General features: G+C 46.1%; 1 protein-coding gene and 1 non-coding gene across 2 annotated transcripts in view; both read left to right on the top strand.

Moving 5' to 3' along the window:
* The first annotated feature begins 2,062 nt into the window (after positions 1–2,062).
* On the top strand, positions 2,063–2,136 carry Trnai-gau (transfer RNA isoleucine (anticodon GAU)). Its single transcript has one exon. It is a non-coding gene; the product is annotated as a tRNA-Ile (tRNA).
* Positions 2,137–4,816: 2,680 nt separating this feature from the next.
* Positions 4,817–21,140, top strand: part of LOC143279792 (serine/threonine-protein kinase PLK1-like) — a 97,417-nt gene continuing 81,093 nt past the window's right edge. Inside the window, exons 1-2 of the mRNA XM_076583967.1 lie at positions 4,817–4,938; positions 17,796–19,398. Coding sequence (XP_076440082.1) covers positions 19,072–19,398 — 327 coding nt within the window. The 5' untranslated portion in view covers positions 4,817–4,938; positions 17,796–19,071. The remainder of the gene's footprint in view (positions 4,939–17,795; positions 19,399–21,140) is intronic.

A 21,140-nucleotide genomic window follows, 5' to 3' on the forward strand; every position in this document is an offset into this window, starting at 1 on the left:
CGAGATGGTGTAGTGAGAGCATAGCGCGCGCTGTGTGTGTGTGTGTGTCTGTGTGTGTGTCTGTGTGTGTGTGTATGTGTGTGTGTCTGTGTGTCTGTGTCTGTGTCTGTGTGTCTGTGTGTGTGCAAGTGTGTGTGTGTGTGTGTGTGTGTGTGTGTGTGTGTGAGATATACCACACTATACGCTACTCTATACCACACCACACCACACCACACCACACCACACCACAACACACCGCATTACCGTGACACCACACCACACCGCACCACACCGCACCGCACAACACCACACCATACCACACCACACCGCACCGCACCGCACTACACCACACCACACCACACCGCACCGCACTACACCACACCACACCGCACCGCACCGCACTACACCACACCACACCAAACCACTGACACCACACCACACCGCACCACACCGCACCACACCACACCACACCGCACCGCACTACACCACACCACACCGTACCGCACCGCACCGCACCGCACTACACCACACCACACCGTACCGCACCGCACCGCACCGCACTACACCACACCACACCAAACCACTGACACCACACCACACCAAACCACACCACACCACACCACACCGCACCACACCACACCACACCACACCGCACCGCACTACACCACACCACACCGTACCGCACCGCACCGCACCGCACCGCACTACACCACACCACACCAAACCACTGACACCGCACAACACCACACCATACCACACCACACCGCACCGCACCGCACTACACCACACCGCACCGCACCGCACTACACCACACCACACCAAACCACACCACACCAAACCACACCACACCACACCACACCACACCGCACCGCACCGCACTACACCACACCACACCAAACCACACCACACCAAACCACACCACACCACACCACACCGCACCGCACCGCACCGCACTACACCACACCACACCAAACCACACCACACCAAACCACACCACACCGCACTACACCACACCGCACCGCACCGCACTACACCACACCACACCAAACCACACCACACCAAACCACACCACACCGCACTACACCACACCGCACCGCACCGCACTACACCACACCACACCAGTGACACCGACACCGCACCACACCACACCGCACCGCACTACACCGCACCGCACCACACCACACCGCACCGCACTACACCGCACTACACCACACCGCACCACACCACACCACACCGCACCACACCACACCGCACCGCACCGCACCACACCACACCGCACCGCACTACACCGCACCGCACTACACCACACCGCACCGCACTACACCACACCACACCACTGACACCACACCACACCGCACCGCACCGCACCGCACCGCACCACACCACACCGCACCGCATTACACCACACCACACCACACTACCGTGACACCACACCACACCGCACGGCACCGCACCGCACTGCACCGCACTACACCACATCACACCACAATACACTACACTACCGTCAGTGACACTACACCACACCACACCACACCACACGGCCGCACCGCACCGCACTACACCGACCACACCATACCACACCACACCATACCACACCACACCACACAACTCACACCACACCACACCACAATACACCACACCACACTACCGTGACACCACACCACAATACACCACACCACACTACCGTGACACCACACCGGCCACAATACACCACACCACACTATCGTGACACCACACCGGCCACACCACACCACACCACGTGTGTCAACACCACATTACACTGCACCACACTCCACTACACTCCACTACACTCTACTCCACTCCACTCCATTCCACTACACTACTCCGCTACACTACACAGTGTTGTGTAGTATAGCCGCTGTACAACTGAGGACATAAATAGAATGGTCAGTACTGTAAAGTTATTTAAAATTTTATTGCCATGATTGTGTTGTTACGGACGACATTCCCAACACAAGCATGGACTTGAGACATGACACATAGAATAATACCTGTATCACGTTGGTACCGACCGGGCAAGCGTTACCTGTAGAGTGGCACAATGCGAGTATTACAGTCGTGGGGCCCATTAGCTCAGTTGGTTAGAGCGCCGTGCTGATAACGCGGAGGTCGTGGGTTCGACCCCCATGTGGGCCACGCAACTTTTTTTTTTTTTTTTTTTTTTTTCAATAGCAACATGTTTTAGAACGAATAAGGTTATGGTGAAAAGTTGGAGTTTCATTAGGAAACTGTATACCTCATTTGGTTTGTGTCTCTCTTTACGTCTCTTTATCTATTTATTTATTTAATTTATTTATATTTTATTTGTTTTGTTTTGTTATTTTATTTCATTTTATTTTATTATATTTTTATTTATTATTATTATTATCATTATTATTATTATTATTATTATTATTATTTTATTTTCATTTATTTTATTTTATTTTTTATTTTTATTTATTTTATTCTATTTCATTTTATTTCATTTTATTTATTTATTCATTTTTTTAATTATTTTTAAAAATTTATTTTATTCTTTTTTTCTTTTTCTTTTTTTACTTCTTTTTTTTTCTTTCTTTTTTTTTCTTTCTTTTTTTTCTCAAGGCCTGACTAAGCACGTTGGGTTACGCTGCTGGTCAGGCATCTGCTTGGCAGATGTGGTGTAGCTGGATTTGTCCGAACGCAGTGACGCCTCCTTGAGCTACTGATACTGATACTGTGTCTCTCTATTGATCTGATCATTTATTTATGTCCTATTCTGTGTGTCCAAAATCGTACATTGAAAAACACGGACGTCGTTTAGTATTCCACGGTGCTTTACATTCACTTCAGTGGGCCACGCAGGCAGGCAGACGGATAGACAGACATGCACACCTGACAGACGATGGAGATTACGATTGAAGTTGACTCTTTGGCTGTACGTATACCTGTGAAGCTGTACATGTGCACTGGGCACTAGTTGCGAATATGCAAAGTTTAGTGCGTGCATTTGTGGGCTCTTTATTTGTAAGCGTACAATCATAAAGTTTTTGTGTACCTAATTATCATACCAGCATGTTAATTAGTTTCCATGAATAAATCACTTCAGTTGCACGTGCGCTGCATGAACGCAGTTGAAGTTTGTATTCCACTGCAGTCTTCTTTCTGTCGTTTGTGTTCGTGATAGAAATAAGGGAAGTACGGAAAATAATATATTCACAGATTACAACTTGGGTTTGAAGTCACGAAGACAACCGAGTTAACGGGAATCCAAATCGGATGGTTTCGTGTGGACACGGAATAACCCGAACGAAGCCTTCAGTGTCGAACAGGCCCGTCGAAGTGTACCTGTTGGGTCTTGTGAATGGTGGCATAGTGGGTAGGTATTTGAGGTTACCCACATTGGATTTTATTTTATTTTTCAGTTGAATGATATGTTCATGCCTGGAAAACTATAGATTTGTTAAATAATGCATGTCTTAGTGTCAGTACTGTTTCTTTACCAAGAGGCGTTTAAGCAGACCTGTGTATAGGGCTAAAAGGTAGATGACAATTGATCAACACACATTTCCGGGCGCACACACAGACACACACACAGACAGACAGACATAGACACAGACACACACTGACACACACAGACATAGACACAGACAGACACACAGACAGACACACAGACACATCGTGCAGACACACACACACACACACACACACACACACATACAGAAAGACACTGCCACACACGTGACACACATACAAACATACATACAGACAAACGCACGCACGCATGCACGCACACACACACACACACACACACACACACACACACACACGCACGAACGCACGCACACACACACACACACACACACACACACACACACACACCATCCTCATTTTCTACAAGCTGACTACGATACACTGGCCTGAAGTCATCCTGTCCGTTCTGAACAAATCAGTAACACATCGCTACTTTTGTATCACTGTGAATACTCGGGTCTCAGAATGAATTAAGTTACAAGGAATTAAGATTATTGGGGGAAAAAAACTGGCTTGTATCGTGCCTGTTCGTATATCACTTAGAATTCTTTTAAGCTACAAGAGATGTTAGACCGCTAGAAAACGGTCTATTGCCCAAAGTTTATATCAGGGTTGAAAATAATTAGTAATAACACGAGAGTAAGAAAAACATATGTCGTTTATAGAATGACTGTGATAGGTGATGACCCGTGTTTTTTGTTGTTGTTTTTTTTCTTTCGCAAGTGTGGAAGTTTTTCGAAGCTTATGGCCCGGAGACTATGAAGTTCTTGCTGTGTTAGGCTGGTGTCAGGTGTGGCTGAAAACCTGAAATAGAACTGTTTTCCGGCACTGAGAATCTTTGCATTTGTTTATAAAAGATACTAGTATGCGCTTATTACTGTGCATGAAGTATGTATGCAAAAGTCAATCTGTCCATCTGTCGTGTCTTTCTGGCTCTTCCTATCTATAATGTCTATGTTCACATTGTATGGAATGCGAGTGAAAACTTACATTCAAACAGAGAACAATGTACGGTATACTCAAACCAAATACGAGATAATCTGCAAAATATTCTCTTCATTCTATTGCATGGTGATTATTATCGCCTTTTAACGTCAGTCACACGATGTATAGGCCAATGCACATATGAAAACTTTGTCTTCGTGTCCTGTGTAAACACCAGCAAACTGTTTAACAGTATCAAATGAGAAAATACATCATTTTTATGTACCACCGGCGATTCAATCCGTCTTCTTCCACAAATGGAGCAAGTTATGTGACGAAGGACGGAAAACCGAAACAAGCAAAAGGTTGTGTCAGCATGCGCCGTGTTCAGGTGTGCGCGAGCAGACAGACCAGTGCAGACGACACTCCACTGCTTTCGTGGGACAGGTTTTGGGACGGCTGGAGATTGGCAGGGTATTTACATCAAGGTGTTCTTTTCCGTATTTTCTGTGCGTTCAGAAGGTGAGTTGATCATTTTTACCCAAGTTTTCATTGAGTTGAACATTCGAGCAACATTGTTCAGTCAATACAACACAAAATCCGCTGTTCGTTTGAGTTGACGAAAGCAGTTATTGCTATATTTGGACTGGCAGTCTGCATGGTGTGTTTTGGTTTGGTAGGCGACCGGTTGCCGAATGTGTCGGAATTTCTAAAGTTTGTCAACGCCGTCTTGCTTTCTCGTTTCAGTTTGTGTGAAGTCTGCCCAGCTTACAAAGGTGAGAGTTTGAGTAGGGAGACGGTATTTTGAGTCAGGCGGTGAGGTTTTGAGCGGGACTGACTTGGGACACTGAGGCAGGTGTGTCGTCCCACCTGTAACCGTTTCCGTGCTGAGTTCGAGTAACTTTCGGGTCAGTGTCACGGCGGTGGGCGTTAGGTCACAGCGCGCCCTTCGGTGATTGCAAGTCTGTGCTCCATTCAGTTCTGTTGTGTGAAAAATCGTGTGCACATCAGCTTGTGTTTCAGGCTGTCACAGGATGTAAAAAAAAAAAAAAAAAAGCGCTGTCTGTCTGTCTCTGTCTCACGTCTAAAACAAAAATAATGTATGTAAACCCTGAAAAATGATTTGTCATACGTCGTAGTTTTTTGTAAGGATTTCGACCCTTATTCGAATGTGTGTGTGTGTGTGTGTGTGTAACTATGCGTGTTGTAAATTGTGTTTCTCCATGTGAAGTTGCGTCATAACATGACCCTTGCGCCAGGGTACAAGGGCGGGGAGTATCTCCGGTCTCTCTCTCTCTCTCTCTCTCTCTCTCTCTCACACACACACACACACACACACACACACACACACACACACACACACACACATGGCGTGTGTGTGTGTGTGTGTGTGTGTGTGTGTGTGTGTGTGTGAGAGAGAGAGAGAGAGAGAGAACATTCTCGCTGTATTTTCTTCTTTTTATTCACGGCTATCGCGAACGATGTAGACATAATGCAGTGACTCGGGAGATGGGAACGCAGCCCAGAGCGAGCTTTAGTACACAAGTCACACAGCAAAAACGTACAGACACTCAAAGGGACAGACACTCAAAGGTACAGACACTCAAAGATACAGACACTCAAGGGCGGGGCTGCATGTTGGGGGAAAGACGGGGGCGAGAATTAAGGTGTGTGAAAGCTTGACAGCGTTTAGAAAAAAAAAAAAAAAAAAAAAAAATCGCGAACAGGTAGGAGGCCAAACGAGGGGGGGAAACTCCGGTAACAGGTTGTGTTCATGTCTATTTCTGTCCCTGCTCAGCTGACGTCCACCCATACATAAAACGTAGCGTCAGTTCCTGGTTCGTCGATTTTGTTTTGCCTTTGTTCGCCCCAGGCCATTGGTAACCAAAGGAAGGTTCGTTTCCTGCCTTGTGTGTGTGTGTGTGTGTGTGTGTGAGCGAGCGAGCGCTTGTGGCCGTGCTGAGTGTGTGTGCGTATTAGTACTATACATTTTGGTAGGTTTAAAGTCACACAGACACAGCCTTTTATTCTGATTGTCATATTATCACCTGCATGGTGGGACATGACACGTGGGGTTCTGACTCCGAGATTCTTTATTTACTAAGTATTGGGTATCTAAGGGTAGTGTTAAGTGACTAAACAAATACAGTGATGGACGATTGGGTGTTATGGAAATGAAACATTATGTTGTGTACTCTCTCTCTCTCTCTCATTATATATATATATATATATATATGTATGTATGCATATGTATATATATATATATATATATATATATATATATATATACATATATATATACTTACATACATACAAAAGAGAACAACAAAATAAAACAAACGGCGATATAAACATTATACGTATGCAAATAAAAACAAGTGAAACCAGCAACAGGAACATCATAATTCAGTCTATTCCTTATATATATATATATATATATGTATCAGTATTAAATTCCTGTATATATATATATATATATATATATATATATATATATATACACTAGAACGAGAAAGTTAAAACCTTTCATTTAACACAGCCTGTATCGACAAAACATCAGAAAGCCGCCACATTTGTAAAGGGAAGGTGTTTTTTTTTTTGTTTTTTAAAGGTTTATCTGTGCTCACAATGAAGCAACCAAGGCCATAATGATATATTGTAGTTGGGCCATACTGAGGAAAGCACATGCAGTGTGTACATAACAGAACTAGGATTCGCGAATGGACACGAATTTACAGTCGGGCTGGATACTCCAATGGGAGATTGATAATATGCGTATTCTTGCTGTATATGTTAGTTTTGGGGTCGTTTTCCACTTTGGTTGGTTTAAACTTTTTTTTCTTTTCTTTTAATGTTCACTTCTTGTGTTATGTGAGTACTTCGTCCATAATTTTAAGTGTGCGTGTGGGGAGATTACAGTGTATATGCTAAGCATGTGTGTGACAGTGTGTGTGTGTGTGTGTGTGTGTGTGTGTGTGTGTGTGTGTGTGTGTGTGAACTAAAGAGAGAGACAGAAAGAGAGAGGGAATCTGAGAGTGTGGTGTTCAAGGTGTGTATGTATGTGTGTGTGTGTGGGAGAGAGAGAGATTCTGTGAGTGTGGTGTTCAAGGGGGGTGGGGGTGTATGTATGTTTGTATGTCAGTGTGTGTGGTACGCGTGGGCGCATTAACAGATCTGCGTACATGTGTATACCTTGCAAACTACAGCAGAACTGTGTCGGTTTGAGGAATGTCTGTGGAGATAAATGTTGGCAAGACTCACGTCATAGTGTGCTGGATGTCAGCGCACACAGATATAGACAGACATATATATACGGGACCTGCTCTCTTGATCCTTGTAACAACCTGTGGGCCATGTGTGTGAGGTTCTCATGGATATCGTGTGACTCGCTCTATCTGTCTGGGTGGTTTGTGGTCGGCTTGACGTTAAAACACTCGTTTGTTTGTGTATTTATGTCTCACGTGTTCCTTTCTTTCTTTCTTCCTTCTTTCCTTTCTCCCTTCTTTCCTTTCTCCCTTCTTTTCTTTCTTTCTTTCCTTCTTCTTTTCTTTCTTCCTTCCTTTCTCCCTTCTTTCCTTTCTCCCTTCTTTTCTTTCTTTCTTTCCTTCTTCTTTTCTTTCTTCCTTCCTTTCTCCATTCTTTCCTTTCTTTCTTTCCTTCTTCTTTTCTTTCTTCCTTCCTTTCTCCCTTCTTTTCCTTCGTTCTTTTTTTTCTTTCTTTCATTATTTCTTTCTTCCTTTCTTTCCGGCTTTCTTTCTTTCTTTCCTTCTTTCTTCCTTTCTTTCCAGCTTTCATTCTTTCTTTCTTCCTTCTTTTCGTTCTTTCTTTTCTTTCATTCTCTCTTCCTTTGTTATTTCCTCTTTCCTTTCGTTCTTCCTTTGTTTATTTCCTCTTTCCTTTCTTTCTTCCTTCTTTTCTTTCTTTCTTTTTCCTTCCTTTCTTTTTTCCTTTCATTCGTTCTTTTTCTGTGAGTAGGTGGCTGGACAGGAGAGCTCAGCCTTTGAAATGGTCCTTTTATTGACGGCTGGGATACAACTATATATATATATATATATGTGTGTGTGTGTGTGTGTGTGGTGTGTGTATGTATGTATATGCAACATGGTTTGACTGGAGGGCTGCGTGATGAAGGAAGAAAGAGGGGAAGGAAGGAGGGCAACGACATCCTGAGTCTGCACCGATTTGATGAAACCGAAAGGACGCACACTGACATCGCTGCTAGCAGGATGTGGACACGAAAGAACTGGTAACACCGCACACGCGTAGACGTACGCTTGCACGCGTGCGCGCTCATTTGTACGAATTTGCGCAGATACACAAGTTAAATAATTGATATACATTACAAGCATCGTGGACATATGGTACATGGACATATAGCTATATAGTACATGATTATGATATATTCATTTTAGGTATTTACAAATAAACATGCAACAAAACACACACACACACACACACACACACACACACACACACACACACACACACACAAACTGCATCGCAAGCGGCGTGCAAAAGCCTGGTGTACATAGACACACCGCATTCTTTTTTATGCGCACGCACGTACACACACACACACACACACACTGTGTGTGTGTGTGTGTGTGTGTGTACACTTGTAATGGTGACATTACCCTTTCCAAGCCTGACAAAGAATACTTGCGGTACTTTTATATATGACGTGGCGTGACCGATAACCTTACTCCCAATGTCAACGTTCATATGCATCTAACGGGCGTTTGGCTGGCTGTTTATTTTTAGGGTTGCTGTCTGTCAGGGAGAGCCCGGGAGAGCTAAAACACGTCAATGTAGATGTGTGTCTCTACTAAGGGACGCTGTTTGGTTGTCTGCATATTTTAAGGATAGCTGTTTGGTGATGTCTTGAAACGCGTCCACGTAAATGTGTGTGTGTAGGGGCGATGTTTGACTGTCTGTGTATTGCAAGGTTTTTGGCTGGGGGTGTTGAACGAGTCGTCGTGGATGTCTGTGTTTAAGGGCGCTATCTGGCTGCCTATTTATTTTAAGGATTGCTGTTTGGTGATGTTTTTAAACGCGTCCGCGTAAAATAGTGTGTGTCTGTCTGTAGTAGGGGCGTTAATTGGCGACAGCTGCCTGTGTATTGTAAGGTTTTTGACTTAGGGTGTTGAACGCGTCAATTTAGATGATTGTGTCTGAGGGGCGCGAGTATTTGGCTGTCTGTTTATTTTGAATAATTGCTGTCTGAGGATGTTAAACGCGTCGTCGTAGATGTCTGTCTAGTAATTGGCGCTGTTTGGATGTCTTTATGTTTTAAGGATCGCTATTAAAAATTAAAAAAAAAAAACCGAAAAGAAAGAAAAAGAAGCCTATTCGGGGTGTTAACTCTCTCCATACGAACGGCCCGCGAAAGAGACGACGTTAACAGCGTTTCAGCCCAATTATCATCATCAAAATATTGCAAGCGGAAGGCTCTTATACTGAAGAGGTGAATGTTGACAAAGATACCACAATTCTGACGACGGAAGCTAAAGGTTGGGTCATTCAGACACCCACTGGACATCCGAGGGGTCTGTGTAGAGGAGAAGAGAGGACTGGCCGTACTAAGAGAGTTAAACCCAGCAACATACATGTCTACTAAGGGGCGCTGTTTGGGTGTATGTATTTCAAGTGTTGCTGTTTGGTGGTGTTAAACGCGTCAGCGTAGATGTTTGTGTCTAAGGGGCGCTGTTTGGCTGTCTATGTATTTTAAGGATTGCTGTCCTGTGGTATACTCGGACACGTCAACGTAGATGTTTGTGTCTAAGTGGCACTGTCGGTTTGGCTGTCTGTGTAATATAAGGGTTGCTGTCCAGGGGCATAAACACGTCAACGTAGATGTTTGTGTCTAAGGGGCGCTGTTTGGCTGTCTATGTGTTTTAAGGGTTGCTGTCCTGACGTTTTAACGCGTCCCCAGGACTTGGCTGACAGTGAGTGGGGCACAAAATGTCAAGTGACTTGCAGAGAGACTAGAGAGTGGCGCTGTTTGCACTTGCTGCTCACTTGTGTCTCCCCATTGCAAACTCCACCTCTGTTTATCTAAGGCGATAAATGGTTCTATTCCTGGTCAGCCTACACTATGCTCAGAACCTATGACTTGGTGGTGGGGGTGGTTAGAGAGTCGGGGCAAAGAGCCTGCAGATAAAGGAAGAAAAGGAGGGATGGGGGAGGTTGGATGAGTTGATCACCGATATGTTATGTGCCGCGTCTTTGAGACTGTGAATGGCGGTGGTGGTGGTGGTGGGTGGGTGGGTGGGGGGTAGGGGGGCGTGGGGTGTGTGTGTGTGTGGGGGGGGGGGGTATATGTGTGTGTGTGGGGGGGGGGGCGGGGCGAGGGGGGTGTGGGGGGGTGTGTGTGTGTGTGGGGGGGGTGTTGGTGTGTGGGTGTTGGTTTATTTGTTTGTTTGTCAGTGCTCGCGCATGTACGTGTGTACGTGCTTTGAAATGGTAGGAAGTCTGATCCCTGGTGTGATGTTTTTATTTTTGTCATTAAAAAAAAATAATAATAATTGTTTTGTTTTGCAGCTGATACGTTCGTGCACCACAGGTGGGTTTTTTGTTTTGTTTTGTTTGTTTGTTTGTTTGTTTTTGTTTTGTTTTCAGTGTTATGTTTTGTTTTATTTTTCATTGAACCGAGAGCTTCCGTTATCCGTGATAACGCCTGATGGTAACTTCAGTCATCACCGATATATTCGTGTGGGGTCCGGTTATCTTTTGAACGAGATACATCATTGTGCCAGTTATTGACAGTTATTATCATAGTGTGTATAGCGCCATAGTTAGCCTGTAATATAAAATGAGTGTGTCAAGTGCCTCCGTCTGTGATTACCAGTACATTATGTTGTATTATCCCGCTAAGTATTTTAGAAAATACCTACGAAATTATGGATGATTCGGGTGTACATGATAGTGTATATGATTGGGGGGTGGGGAAATTGTTCACTCTTAACCCACCGCCGGGATTCGAACCATGCACGAATCTCTCAGACCTTTGAGATGGATATTCGTTCAGCGCTCTGACCGCACGGCTGAGTTTTGCTTTTTTTTTCTTTTTTTTTTTTAAAGAGCACACGACGATTCGGGTTGACTGAAAAGTGTGTGTGTGTGTGTGTGTGTGAGAGAGAGAGAGAGAGAGAGTGTGTGTGTGTGTGTGTGTGTGTGTGAGAGAGAGAGAGAGAGAGAGAGAGAGGAGAGAGAGAGAGAGAGTCTGTGTGTCCATCCGTCCAAACGTCCACAGCGAGGGGCGAGCGATAAGAAACGTCTTATCATAATCCCCTGACCTATTTCGACCTTCCGGTGCACGTGCTGACAACCTGCCGGTCTCTTCCTTTCCTGACCCCTCAGCCTGTACTGTTACTGTCTTCAGTTTATAGTACAGAGTTCAGATCGAACGATGGACGTTGTGTGCGTGTCGGGGGCTGGGGGCTGGGTTTGGGGGTGGGGAGATTTATGGAGAGGAACACGGACAGGTAGAGTCGATAAACTGTGCTGCGACACTGTCGATGCAAAGACTGGGCCTGGGAAGTTGACGGGTCGTTGCCACGTTACCACAGGCCATCAACCAGCGATAATGTGGTTGTCAGAGCGTAGACTAAATCCCACAACTAACTAAATAACCCAAGGTTTGGTACGGTAGTTGTAGTCCGGCCCGGTCGGTCCAGTTTGGCATGTCCATTTGAGAGAATTTTTTTTTAATACTATGGCCATCAGCATATGTTCCTGGCAAAGACATCAGTATAACCAGCAATAAAAACAAAATCAAAATAGCTACCATCGTCTCAACGTTGTCATTGAAGTGGGGATAAATCTGTTGTGACGAAAAGTACTGCAGTACAAGACAGAAGGTACAATAATCTCTGGTAGTGGTACATTGATGAAGTTAACTCACTCAGTACGGCCAGTCCTCTCTTCTCCTCTACACAGACCCCTCGGATATCCACTGGGTGTCTGAATGACCCAACATTTAGCTTCCGTCGTCAGAATTGTGGTATTCTTTGTCAACATTCAAGTCTTCAGTATAAGAGCCTTCCGCTTGCAATATTTTGATGATGGTAATTGGGGTGAAACGCTGTTAACGTCGTCTCTTTCGCCGTTCGTATGGAAAGAGTTAAACCAACAGCAAACGCTGAAGTCAGTGAAGATGAGCAGGGCGCAAGGAAAATAAAGAAACGTTAATGACCTGTCTAATCCTCTCCTTATTGAGCATAACGATTTAGGCTTTAAATGTTTATGAATCTGTTATTAGTGTTAAGTTAATGAATCTGAGGTACATGTCTAGTCCCGGCAGTGATAAATCTGATGACGCGCACAGTTATTGAGGTGGACCTGTCATTTCCAGTCTCACTGCTATAGTGACTTGTTTAGTCATACCGAGTATTACGGATAGTGAATTATCTGTGAGTACACATGATGTGATAGTTTTAAATTTATATATGTGTATTCATATATAATTATCTGTGGTGTAAAGTGTTATATATATATATATATATATATAATTATATAGTGATATATAATTATCTCTGGTGTAAAGTTGTTTTTACTCTCGCTTTCTGCGTGTGTCTCTCTCTTTCTGTCTGTGTGTGTGTGTCTTTGTCTCTCTTCTCTCTCTCTCTCCCTTCATCAACCTCTCTCTCTTCTCTCTCTCTCGCTGTGTTTCTGTCACGCTCCCTCCCGTCCTACCTCTTACCGTCTTCCTCTCTCTTATTATCAGTCTTTTTCAGTGTTTCTAACCCCTGCTCTCCTCTCCCTCTCTTCACTTTATCGTCCATCCTATCCGTGATGACAGCACAGTGGGGACTGACACACCCGGCAGACATGATCGCGACTCCGTGCAGTGCAGTGAAACATGGGGTACCGGACAGTTAGGCCACACATCTGCTCTGTGTAATCTTTCATATCGTATGCGGCATAGATTTCTGGTTCCAAATATAAGCCTTCAAAAAAACAAAACAAAAAACAAGTCACGTTGTAATATCTTATCTTCTTGGTCGTCTTCATTCATTCAGCGGGTTTGAGGAAATGTCTTACTGTAATCTTTGTTCTTTGTGTTCAGTGTTTGAGGAAATATTTCACGGTAATCTCTGTATTCCTCATCGTTTTTTGTTATTATTCAAGTTTTTGAAGAAGAAAAAATGTTACATTGTAATTTATGTCTTCTTGATTAATGGGAGGTATCGGTTATTCATTGTCGTGGATGTTTATAATGGAAGGTATCAGGTGGATCCCTGTCCCTGTCCCCAGTAATCATTTCAAGGTATTAGGACTCCACACTGACTGCAATTTCCCATATACGGCGCTTGACAACACCGCTTAAAGTCGGACTTTTCGAATAAAAGTAGCCCATTGGCAGTGACTTCTCCGGGAACGAGACCGCTCGAGCACTGGGGCTGTGGTATGGAAATCGTCCTTCTGACTGCCATGTTGAACGCATTGTCGTGATGATGTCAGCGTTGTGTCACGACAAGATCCTTTCTGCCACGCTTAGCTTGCCCCCTTTTGATCGGGTCCCTGAAGGGCGGTTGAGGACGTCAAACCTGAATGCAACTAGTTATCCCAAGGCGGTGGTACAGGCGTCACATTGCAGATCAGGTTGTTTGCACAGTTGGGCCAACCAACACGTGTGGTGCGGCTGTGAGCCATGCACCGTCCGGTCGATCAACGCTGCATTGAATTTTGTTTTCCTTTCTCCTTTTTTTTTTTTTTTTTTAAATCCTTGAGTGAAAAGTCGCACACCTTCGAATCGATTGATTGTGACTGAGAAGAAAAAGTGGCGAGCAGGGAGTGAAGAGCCTTAACGTGTTTTTAGTGGCCAGTGTTGTGTTGAAGATTGCCATTAATATATAGCAGTGAGGGTTGTCACAGCTCCCTACTAAGATTAGTCATTGCTGTCAACAAGGTCATTCAGGATTGAAAGACATTTCGTCTTTGGATGACTGGTTTTCCCCGTTCTCACTTTCCGCCATTTTTAATCGCATTCTTTGAATCGTTTTTTGGGGTTGGGTTTTTTTTCGGTTTTTTTTCCGTTGTATTGCTCGTTATGTATCTGGCCTTGGAAATTAATTGGGGATGCATGAACGGCGGTGGTAAAAACGGTAGCAAAAGAACAAAACAAAACAAAACACAGTTTCAGAAACGAGTGCACGTGGTAGCTGCACTTCATGAGCACAGAAAACTGAGACAGAAAGAGAACGAAGCAGCAGTGCTTTTTATAAAAGATTTTGTTTTTAGGTTCGGCAGCATACGAATTCGAATAGACAAACGACCCGAAACTGCCAATAAGTTGTCATGCATACGAAAATGCACACGCTCTTTCTCTCCTCATTCGCCCTCTCATAGCTCTCTCTATATCCCTTGCATCTTCGCCCTCCTCCGCATCCCCGTCCCCCTCGACCCCACCTCACCCCTTCACTCCCCCTTTCTCTCTCTCTCTCTCTCTCTCTCTCTCTCTCTCTCTCTCTCTCTCTCTCTCTCTCACGTGTGTGCACGGTTCAGCCGGCAGTCGATGTCAATATTTGGAAAACCCAGAGCAACTCACGTAATCCGTCCACAAAGGATGATCGATCCCCGGACTGCCGACCATCTCATGTTGATCGACCTGCGGGGCATTGATTGATCATGTGATCTGGGCAATTGATTGATGGTAGTAATTAGATCAGTATGGTGATGGATTGTTGGTTGATCAGGACAGTTATTGACACAGTCCTTCATGTCAGGGCGCGTGTTGCTGGATCGATTCGAGTTTGATCTAGGTAAGTTATTAATTGATAGTAACTTGGTCATGGCTTGGCCATAAATATAGTGGGACGTATTGTCCCTGCCAAACCTTTCAATTATGCACAGAACATGAACATTCATGTTTGTGGTGATGTAAGTGTGTGTGTGTGTGTGTGTGTGTGTGTGAGAGAGAGAGAGAGAGAGAGAGAGGCATCGGTTAGCCAGGGACTAATTGAAGGGAGGATAGGAACTTCTTCTTCTTCTGCGTTCGATGTTTTGGCTGCGTCAGACGGTCACCCCTGTCGCCACGATGTAACCCACGGTCTTCTCCAGGTCGTGGCGGTCTCCCCAAAGCTGCGCCTGTAGCTCTGTGCCCCCTGGCCAGGTTTGACGCCGTAGAGCTTCATGGGTTGGGCAGTGTTGGAGGATGTGTTCAGGGGTCTGGGGTCCAGTGCCACATGGACACTCATCAGTGTGGGCGATCTTCATACGGTGGATAGGAACAAAGAAAAGCATGTGTGGCTTGTTAGCAAATTGTCTTCAGTCCATGTGGCCGCTGAGTGGTGAACGACATCACAACACGGGAGACACTTCACCTCGTAATATAACTGCACGCTGGAACTTCCATAAAAGCAGTAAAGCTTGACAACGAGACGAGCGCGCGCGCTCACACACACACACACACACACACACACACATACATACACACACATAATACACACGCACCCACTGCGTGCACGCACACACACACACGCTGTCACACACACACGCTGTCACACACACACACACACACTGTTACATACCCCTCCCCCTCCCGACGGCCCCCCCTCCCCCCCTCCCCACACACACACACGACTCACGCATAACTACCACTGAGATCGTGTTTATAGGTCAGTGATTACTACCGACTGACGCATTACACCACCACTTAGGCTAATGCAATATTCTTCCAACTCGGTTACATTGTGACAGCCTACATGATTTATTCGTCACGAATGTATGCTGTGCTGTCTTGGGAACTATTCGATCGGTACCCATGGCATCAGTGAACAAATCTGCGGGCCGTACTGAGTTGTTACATCATTGACTTAAATTAATCTCCTGTTTTCAGATAGAACGACGACTTTTGTTTATATACATGCCCCGTCCCATATACTGGTGATCGAAAAGGTATCTTGTTCAAGTATCAGTTTTCACAGTTGAATGTTTTTCAGAAACCTTGAGGTTACTTGATCACCACAGAGGGCGCAGCGGTTTTTCTTTCTTTTTTTTTCTATCTCGCTGTCTCCGGTGGCCATCTTTGTGAGACCAGAGCCTAGTGACAGCGGCGCTGCAGCAGCAGCAGCAGCTCTCTAGCATCATGACCGACCAGCTCGTGACTGCCGAATAATGTCAACGACCGAAAAGGGGAGGTCGTGCTCTTTTTATCAGGACTGTCTGTCACTGCCACCGACGGCGACGTCGCAGAAATCTGACAAACGCAGCCAACAGCTGTGTCGGTTCCCTAGTCCCTGTCATTGTTACCCCCCCACTTCCACCCGAGTTCCCCCCCCCCCCCCCCAGCCGCCCTCTCTACCCCCTCCCCCTCCTCCTCCCCCCGCCCCCCCCCCCCCCCCCAACACACACAGACATCACTCCTGCCCTGTGACTTCTGGCTTAAAAGTTCAGCGAACTTCCACGGATCTGTCTGGGTGCTAGCAGCTCTGACGCGTGCTGCGAGTGTCTGTGACTGATGATGAGTTCGCAGTCTGGCATCGCTCTTTGTTCAGAATTTCGGTTGTCGCGTGGCACGTTCATCCCGTTCGCAGCCCCCGTCTGGCGGCCCGTCACTGGAGCGGAGAGGAACAGAGAGGGTTGGTTGGGGAGGATGACCCCGTTTGGGTCTCACACAGAGACAGAGACAGACAGACGGAGGGGGACCGTGACCCTGTGTGTAACGAAGTCTCTGACTCAGCGCTGAATCAGCGGTCCTGTTGCTTCTTTCTATGTTTAGCTGTACTGCTCCTGCTGCTGCTGCCCGTCCCCTTGGCATGGATTGCTGCTGTGTTGTTGGTTACTACCGCTCTCCCCCTCCTCCCGTTATCTTTTTCTGAGTTTGTCTCCATTGTCTTCCATGGTAAATTAGTTCATGCATTAATCTATCATCTATCTATCTATCTGTCTGTCTATATTTCTTTGCTGATGGCCGCTCATTAGTGCAGGTTGATTTTCATTACTTGACCCGAACCGCCGCGCCGCGTGCGCGCTTGTGTGTGTGTTGTGTGTGTGTGTATGTGTGTGTGTGTGTGTGTGTGTGTGTGTGTGTGAGAGAGAGAGAGAGAGAGAGAGAGAGAGAGAGAGAGAGAGCTTAGCTTCCCTTCCCGTGTCACGATATGACGCGTTTATCAGCCACACTGATAAGTTGGAAGCTGGTAAACACGAACATCTTCATTATCTTCTCATAGTTTACAAGTACACATGCTATAACACTTTTTATCGCCACTTCTGGATAGGAATAATGACAGTTAGTCTGACGCTATATTCATACTGATAGGTACATGCCAACTTAATACACTCGACTTTTGTACTTTTACAGCCCCATAACCTGTGTAACACAGCCTGTCGTCTTTCCGTTTGTTTTGTAAACACGACAGCCGTCGTCACTATCTCAGTGTGCAGGTCAGGAAGGCTGGGCGACAGGCACACAGGGGAGGAAGGGAAAGGAGAGCAGTGAAGGGGGTCTGTGTGCCAGGGGAGGGAGAGAGAGACGAAGGAGGGAGCGACTCCACACAAACACACGCTCACAGAAAGCTGGTGTCAGCGTGAGAAGCGAACACAACGGAAGTTGAATCACCCCCCATCACACACCCAGCTGTGCCGCGCGCCACTCCACTCCACTCGTCCCCCCCCTTTTGAACAGAAAGTGGAGCGTCGTTTGTGTCTCGTCGTGGAACGTCACACACACACACAGACACTGACATTCACCACTGCAGGGAGTTTGGTTTACTTGACGGACTGACACCTAAAAGAGACCGTTTCTCGTCTGCCTTCTACTGCAGAGTGCAGAGGACTTTGAGCACTGATTGAACCAAAACCAAGCCAGCCAGTGGTGGCTGTGGCAGTGGTTGGCACGAGGTGTGCTGGTCACGTGTAAGATCCTATGTACTTACTTCTGCCACACTTGACTGACTCAGGGATTGAAGTGTCGTCGATTGGCTGTGTGTGTGTGTGTGTGTGCGTGCGTGTGTGCTTGCAGTGTTCAAACAGTGCAGACAGTAACACAGACTGCTTAGCGGACTGTGTGGGGTTGTGAGCATGCTGAACACGAGCCACGAACGCTACGATTGCTGCAGCCTGTAAACTCCGCCCTTTTCTGAGGGACACCTCGCCAGGAAGCTCAGACATTACACACACACACAGCTGGGAGAGACGCACGATCGGATTACACGCAGCCGACACGAGGGGTTCGGCCAGGGCCGCAGGAGACCGTGTGAAAATCTCATTCACTCAACTGCTCGTCAACCTCTCTGCCAGACCTGCTGGTGGTCACAGCCTGGAGAGAACGCCACTGGTTTGTTTCGGGAGTTCTTTTTTTGTTGTTCTCTTTTTTCTGTGTTGAGCATGGTGTAGTTTTCGGTGTCTTTTTTGTTGTAGATCGTGAAGCCAATGGAAAGTTGTGTTAGGGAAAGTTGAGAACAAAAGTTGGTCGAAGATATCAGTTGGAACTTGACAGCACTGCAAACAGATTCGGGGGTGAAAACAAGTGTTTCTGCGCCCAGGAAAAGCAAAGGGGATTACCGTCTGTCCCCCGCCAGCGGTCGGCTCAACGACCAGCACTGTTGCCTTCGTAGTGTATAGTAGTGGCACGTACGACAGCCTACGGCCACTACTAACCCCCCACCCACCTTCACCATCGCTGCCACAACCACTCTGAGCCCCACCGACTCCATGTCAGTGGAGGTGCTGGTACCCAAACCCCTGCCCACAGTCACCGTCGGCGCCCCACCCCCCGGGCGAGGAGTCATGAAGGACCAGATACGTTCCCGCCAAAGGCCCGAGGGGTCGTCGAGGGCTTCTCATCCCGGGGAGTCCACGGGCCGGGGAGGAGGCAGTGGTTCCAACCACCACCATCACCCGCATCCTCACCACAACCCTCACCACGCGTCGCCGACGTCTCCATCTCAGCACGATATCAGTCAGAACTTTGATCCCACCCACATCATTTATGACAAAACCACCGATACCACCTACCTCAGGGGGCGCCTGCTCGGCAAGGTCAGTGGAGTTTTTTCCTCGCAACTATCGTTTGTCTGTCGCTCTATGTCTATGTCTGTGACTTTGTGAATAACTGTACGCGCGCTTGCGCTGTGTGCGTGTGTGTTCTTACTTTCTTTTGTTCTTTCTTTCTTTCTTTTATTTAACGATATTGGACGGTAAGTGTGTGTGTGTGTGTGTGTGTGTGTGTGTGTGTGCTGCCTCTGTAATGGAACATATGAAAATGTTATTCAGATGATTTTATGGCTATTGAGAAAAGAGAATGCGTTCAGTTTTTGCAGCTCTCGCACACAAAGAAGCGTAGCATTCATAACACACGATAGGAGGTTTTGAACAAATGTGTTGTGATCTGAAATAACAGGAGACTGAAAGGGAAGTATGTAGGACAAACATTAGTAGTGTATAGGCATACATATTCTGGATGCAAAGCAACTGGACCTTTACACGCACGAATCGCTCATTTTCTCAGACACGGCCATGGCTGAGTTTTCATTATAATCATAGTGTTTATTGCCTTTGAACAAACCAGCCTTTCAATAAAACAGACGAAATGGCAATGCATCTTTTAAAAAAAATCGGATTTGGGTCTTTTCAAGCAAGTTAGGATACAAAGGAAAGAATTATCATGAAAAATGTTTTTGGCTGATAAGGAAATTTTTGAGTAAAACCCATTACAGAACCGACAATGCAACTTCTTCCTTGTCGAAGTTGTGTGTCATACTTTGGTTCATAACTTCATTGGTCGGGTAGCCGGGTCTGAACTTGGAGTGCTTTGTGTGTTGACTTAAACGTTAGCAGTTATACGCTCCCTTTGTTATGTCTGCCCGTCCGTTCATAGGGCTTAGGGTGAAACATGGACCGTCTATTGAAACCTTGGACCGTCTGCCAGCACGTTTCTTATCCCGCGAACCACACACCCAGTCCCAGCCGATCAAATTCAAATGTTGATACAGTGACCAGTTCGACGTATTGTTGACTCCAGGCAAGTTCGGACTTGAGCTGTTGTTTGATTAAAGAATTGCTGCCTTCAAACGGAAAGTTGGAAGCGTTACCTTTCGTCATTGCTTAGATATAATTAAATTAACTGGATTTGGGATTAACAATCGGAGTCGAAATGTCGCAGGTTTTGAGCTTGGACCTTGGACCTGGGCGAGACATTCTTAAATGCACTTGGGACTTTTCTTTTCTGGATACACTTGGGATAGGATTTATTCTTTGTGGTTTTTGCTCAGTTTTAGGTATAAGTCTTATGGTTCTAAGCCGCATGGTTCTATTAGTTAGCCGTGGCCTACACCCGAGTCAGACTGTGGCCGCCCACTACTTCACGTACCGTGTATTGTCACGGGTCAATGCGAACACATAACTGTCACATTGATGTCCACTCGAGGCGCTGATGATGTTGACAGACACAAGCGCCTGGGGGTGAATGGGGGCAACAGATGACAGGGCTCTCGTGTGCAGCCAAGCAGGTAAAAAGCAGACAGGTAAACGCCAGTCGTGAAACAGGTGTGCTGCTGGCACAGCCATTTGTGACGAGGGCGGCGCCCACGGGCGGAAAAAACGAAAAGAAAAGAAACAGAAATCCTTTACGGGTGTCAGGCCATGAATGGTTGGCTGGGAAGGCAAAGGGGTGAAACCGGGGAGTTCTAGACCCAGAGGCACCAAACAGGTAGTACCCGTTGTTTCTAGTCACACACACACACACACACACACACACACACACACACAGAGAGAGAGAGAGC

The sequence above is a fragment of the Babylonia areolata genome, chromosome 3 (genome assembly GCF_041734735.1).
Source record: "Babylonia areolata isolate BAREFJ2019XMU chromosome 3, ASM4173473v1, whole genome shotgun sequence".
NCBI lineage: Eukaryota > Metazoa > Mollusca > Gastropoda > Neogastropoda > Buccinidae > Babylonia > Babylonia areolata.